We start from the raw sequence: 6,000 nt of genomic DNA on the forward strand, positions 1-6,000 counted from the left end.
AAAATTGAGGAGAGGTAGCAGGAGTTTTAACCCATGAGGATAAGGAATTCTCCAGGTTGCTCTTCAGCTTTCCTCAAAAAAACTGTATTCAGAAGAAGATCATTACACAGTGCTAGATTGCTCAGAGTGGAAGGGCCAGAAGGGGAGACTTAGAGTCACTCCTTTCTTTACCAAGCGTGAGTGTTTTGTGCTTCTTTATGAAGAGCCTTTGCCCACCTCTAAAATCAAGTTAAGATTTTTAAAATTATTTAAGAGAAGCATTCTGTTTTTGTGTTGTAATTAATGATGTATTTTTAAATGTCCATGTCCAAATTAAATGAGCTGTGAGCTGATGTGTTTGCAGTACTTGCAGCGTGTCTCCAAACACAAGGGAATTCCTGGCTTTATGAAGAATAACACTCACTTCAGCAGACCAGCCCAGAATTCTGTTTTGCTCAGGTGCCAAACTGAACCATATCATCTCTAGAACAGTGGCCTACAAAGTTGGGCACACTTGGGTGTGTGTAAGACCACCTTTTGGGGGTACATAAAGAGACTATTAGAATATTTGTCTTTATCTCATCTATTTTAATGTTTGGGGTGTGTGTGTCTTATAATTTAGACACATATACATACATACATACACACATACATACATACATACATTTAGTGGTACTGCTTGGAAAAAAATTTGCTGATGGGGATGTATGATTTAAAAAACGAAACCACTGCTTTTGCGAGGCCCTGGGCTCCATCAGTTTGGTGTAAGCATAACATATGTGGCAGCCCTTTACCAGCTTACCCAGCACTGTCAGTGCTGTTAACATTTCTTCATCCTTGTTTTAGCATCTACTCGAACACGAATGCAAAAGCAGAAAATGAATGATAGCACGGATACCTCAAACAGGGAAGAAAAGTGAGGACCTCACGACCTTGGTGGGCACCCTGTACATCTCCGGCTTCATTGTCTCCCACAGATCTGACTGTAGAACTCTCCCAGGTTCTGTTTACGGCCACATTTGACACATACCTTCAGCTCTTGTGGATAGCACAGTTGAGTATTTGTGCAGGGGATTCCTAAGCCACTTGCAACATTGTAGTCACTAGAGCATGCATTGTTATTGTACAAGATTGAAAATCCTGTGCCAGTCCTGCCATTTAAAAAGCTGTAGCAGATGTTTCCATTTCCAAAATACAGTAAGTCCCCTACATACGAACCTTCAAGATACGAACTTTCAAAGATGCGAACAATTGAATCCAGCAAGGAACCAGAACCTGTGCCATTAATGTCAGGCGTGAGTGAAATTGCAGCTTGCCTTCCGTCTCCTATTGCTGAGGATCCTTCAGCTCTACCATCTCCCTCCTCCAGTCAGTAACTCTTCTTGCCTCTTCAGGCGATGCCAGCCCCTGTGTGCCAGCTGTTGTACTGGACTGCTGTACTTTTCAAGGTACTGTACTGTAGGATTAAAAATGTTTTCTTTATTTTTTGTGTTTGTTGGTTTTTTATGTATTATTTGTGTGAGAAGTATTATAAAGCTATTACAGTACAGTACTATATAGCTGATTGTGTTAGTTGGGTACCTAGGCTAACTTCACTGGACTTACAAACAAATTGGTCTTGTGAAGCACGCTCTGAATGGAACTCGTTCGTATGTAGGGGTTTTACTTATAATCGCTCTGCTTTACAAATGGTGGCAGGATCCCCTGGGAGTGAGAGTCCTCACAACCTGTGCCTCTCTGAGTACTTTGTCTTCTCTTGTGGCATGTATGTGATGTTTGCTCTTATTTTTATTAATTTATATTTATTTTTTTTAACTTAACATGAACACCCTTAGAAAATGCATCTTGTCTTCCAAATGCAATTTGGCTGACTGCCCCCATTCGCCCAAATGATCCTGAGCTCTTGTGCTAAAACACATATTAGAAACTAGGGAAAAATTACTAATTTTTACACATTAGATTTTAGTTTACTCATGGAAACTAAATGGATGTACTGTGTGTTTGTTTTATAAATATTAGTTTTTAAATACAAACAGAAAGCAAAGTATAAACATATGAGATACTGTCATACTACTGATACAGATTTCATACCTCAGGACTTGTAAAAATTTATTCTTTTCTTCCTCCAACTCATGTTTTAAAATAAAGAGTTATTAATAGTACTCTTGGTTTTTATACCATTCAGATCACTGAATTCATGAAGTACCCATCTAGTGCTTGGAAAATAAAGTGTTCAGCTAGAGCTTTGCTGCAGAGGACCCTAATACAGTATATCCCAAGTGCACTTTCTAACGTTTCTGGGTCCCGAAGCATCAAGATACAAAATAATTTTACTCCACAAACAGACTGTTAACTATAGGAGCCTTATTTTTTTTCTTAGAGAGTTATATAATTACATCTCAGCAATTACTCTGCCCTCCTGAATGCGGGAAGAGGGTGTGTTTGTTCTGGAATGGTACATATCTTCCATGTATCTTTTGAACTAGCAGTTGTCCTTTTTTTTTTTTCTTAATTCAGCATGGTCTAACACTGGCATTTTCAAAGCCGCATCATTTCTCATCCAAAATGCAGGTAACAGAAGGTCTTTGGGTTAGGCATTAATGTTTCTCTCTGATTTTGTGCGAAAGCTTCAATATAAAACAGCTGCATTAGAAAAGAGGCGCTCCCCCTTCAGCACCTAAAGGTGTATTTAAATATCTTGTGTGATTAACTTATTTAGAGGTGGTATAATTTAAAATAGGTGGTATTTAAGGTAGCATCTACTAGCTTTTAGGAAAATTACTTTGTCTAAACTCGGAGTTCTTTTTAAAAAGAAACCTGGTCTTATTTGTTAGAAAACAAAACTTTATTTTGTGCTCAGTTAAGTTGCAAACTTATTTTTTTGACAGTTATCTTGATAGCAAAGGCACTAGAAAGCTTTATCTCATTTCCTTGTTCATTTTTGCATGAATATCAAACAAATCAGTTAGTTTTTAGGTCAAGGGCTTACCACATTTCTGAGTCTTTTGCTAATAAGTTCATGTTAGAATTAGTGTCAGAACTTAAGGAACTTCAGAGATCATGTATTGAGATTTCTTAAATAAGGCTTCAGATATTGCTTTATTGCTTTTTGTATTGGTTAAAACTGTACATTTAAAATCGCTGTCACTATTTTCTACGATTAACAATAGTTTGTCTATTTTTAAATAAATTAGTTGTTAAGAGTCTTAATGGTCTGATGTGGTCTTTGTATTAAGTGCACTAACGTTCTCTTGGGTATCTAAATTCTCTCCTAGTATCTCATCTGTTCTTAGCCTTTAAGAATGGGCTTTATATGCTGATGAATCCCAGATTTATTTCTCCAGCCTGACCTCTTCATGGAGGTCAGAGCTCTCACAGCCAACAGAACCGCTGATTCCTACCCCTCCTCCCCACCCAGCTTCTCAAAATATAAACCAAAATCAAACAAAAACACCCTTTTCTACCCTAGTCTTTTCCCATGTTACTAAACACTTACTTGCTCAAGATAAAATCCTGAGTCTTCTATTAGCTGTTGTCTGGACCACTGTTAAAGACTTCTAGCTGGTCTCCACTTCGCTCTCTTTCCTCTTTACCTTTCTACTCCTTAAAGACCCCTTTAAAATATAAATTGATTCACTTTGCTCCTCGCCTTGAAGTATTCAGACTCCTGATCGCGGCCTGGGAAGCAGCCCCTACCTTCTTCTCCGTCCTGTTCTCAGGCTACTTTCTCCCTGCTCACTGTGCTTTACCCCCACTGGCCTTCTTCTCTTATGACGCCAAGCCCATCCCTACCTCAGGCTTTTACATTTGCTGTTCCTTCTGTCCAGCGTGCTCCTCCCCCAGGATTTTGCTTAGCTGGTTTCCTCTTGTCTTTCAGGGCTCAGCTCAGAGGCCTTCCTTGACACCCAAGCTAAAATCCTTCCTCTGTACTGTGCCACTCTCCTTCAAAAGTGTAACAGCATTCATCACCGTCAGAAACGGCCTTACTCGGGTTGCCTGTTGCCTGTTTACCCACCCCGGCATCAACCTGGCTGGCCTTACCTACTACTATAGTTGTAGCATCTAGAAGAAGCCCGTATGTAGGGGGGAAAAAAGGTATGTTTTCCGTATGTTTTCCAAGTATGTAGAAACGATATTCTCTTTCTCTTTGAAAATGCCATGTATTGAGTACCTACTGTATTTCAGGCACATTCTAAAATGTGATACAACAAGAAGTAAATAAAATTAAGATTCCCCCTCTCTGTGGAACTTACATTCTAATTCTAGTTTCGGGAAAAGAGAGCAAACGAATAAATAAACGAGGAATATAGTATATGTGATTGTATTAAGTTCTGTGGAGAAAGACGTGCCGGGGGGAGAGCAGGGAGTACCGGTAGGGAGAGGAGTTTTAACACTTAAAGGAGAGTGGTCAGGGCAAGACTTGCCGAGGTGCTATTTGAGCCAAGTGTTGCAGAGGGTGAGGGAGTGAGCCAGGCACCAGAGGGGGTAGAACAGAACACAGAGAGGAAAAAGCCAGTGCTCAGAGGTGGGTGTGCGTCGGGTGTGTCTGAGGAAACATAAGATGTCATAGTAAGATGGAGAGTTTTAAGAAAAGGAGTTGGGGCAGGGGGGCAAGTATCTCTTTTCATCTAACACAGAGTTTATAAAGGCCTTTCCTTCCAAGCATCCTTCACATATATATATATATATAAGTCTGCAGTCCTTTATCTGCAGTTCTGAAATCCAAAAAGCTTTCAAAACCAAGTGGTTCTGTGTGTTTGGTGCCAAAAGTCATATGGCATCAAAAACATATCTAAACTGGCATAGAGCTTTTGAGAGGCTTTATCCCACTTAGTGGGAATAGTCTTGTCTCACCATTAATGCATTGATTTGGGGGATCTAACCTAGGCCCTGCTTAGGTAGATGTATATATATATATATATATATGTACATATATTATTATAATATTATATAATTATTATATATTATATATATATTATTATCACATACATATATTATGTAATATATGTACCATATGATCATACTAAACTCCAAAAAAAATGAAGAAACCCATCTGGTACCAAGGGATAATCTTGAGTTGAAGTAATATGATTTCTCAAAAACAGGTGGACAGTAAAAGTCCCTCCTTCTGGAACAGCAGCATGTTTGTCCCTGAAGGAAGAAAGGCAAATAAGGAAGTTCCAGCAGGAAAGGCAGCAAGCATACCTCAGTGGACTGTATTTACGTTGGATGCGGATCTTCCATGAAATGCAGTCTCTTAGGGAAAAATCAAGCAGCCTTTATAACATTAAAAATTTTTAGTCTGGATGATAGAAAACTGATCACTTCTGGAGGTTAATTTAGTATTCCAGTAATTAAAGGTCTTTATAATGAAAGGGACAAGTTCAAATTCAGTATTTACTTTATTCATTACAGTTTTCTGGTACAAATGGTGGGCGGCGGGGAGTATCAGTTCTATTACCGTCCGGATGATTTCCTAGAAACTTGCCCGTAGAAGCATATTTTTGTTCCTCATTTTTGGACCAGACAGCGTACATGGCATTGGCAAGGATTTATTCGGTAGAATTTTCCTTTGGACTAAATAAATGTTTTACAGGACAACCTGAAACCTTGCCTCTAGACAAAGCAAATTTCCACAAGTATGGGGTCTTAAATAGAAATATAGTAACACTGTATAATGTCTGAAAGGAATTAAAGCAACTCTTCTAGTAAGAAGCTGGAATAGTCATCTATTCTTAGAAATATTTTTTGTGTCCATTATCTTGGAACTATACTTACAGTCTAGTATTGACGTATGACAATTTACTGTGAAAGTTAAATTTATTCCACAGACCAATATCAGTTACTTTCTAAACAGAAAATGTTATGATTTTAACTGAATTTAGTGAGAGAAAGTCATGGTTTGTTTTTATGCTTTGGCAAAGACTGAATTAAAAATGACAGTACGGTATGGTTTTTCCTTTCTCTTTACAGTTCTCCCAACCTGTTTGTTGTGATAATAGTACAGGGAGGACTCATAAG

At 38.5% G+C, this 6,000-nt stretch overlaps 1 protein-coding gene across 1 annotated transcript in view; it reads left to right on the forward strand.

Moving 5' to 3' along the window:
• The window catches only part of RB1 (RB transcriptional corepressor 1), a 126,677-nt gene extending 125,384 nt beyond the window's left edge, over nt 1-1,293 (forward strand). Inside the window, exon 27 of the mRNA XM_024755424.1 lies at nt 826-1,293. Coding sequence (XP_024611192.1) covers nt 826-899 — 74 coding nt within the window. The 3' untranslated portion in view covers nt 900-1,293. The remainder of the gene's footprint in view (nt 1-825) is intronic.
• Nucleotides 1,294-6,000: the final 4,707 nt, after the last annotated feature.

The sequence above is a fragment of the Neophocaena asiaeorientalis genome, unplaced genomic scaffold (genome assembly GCF_003031525.2).
Source record: "Neophocaena asiaeorientalis asiaeorientalis breed wild unplaced genomic scaffold, Neophocaena_asiaeorientalis_V1.1 scaffold59, whole genome shotgun sequence".
Classification (NCBI taxonomy): Eukaryota; Metazoa; Chordata; class Mammalia; order Artiodactyla; family Phocoenidae; genus Neophocaena; species Neophocaena asiaeorientalis.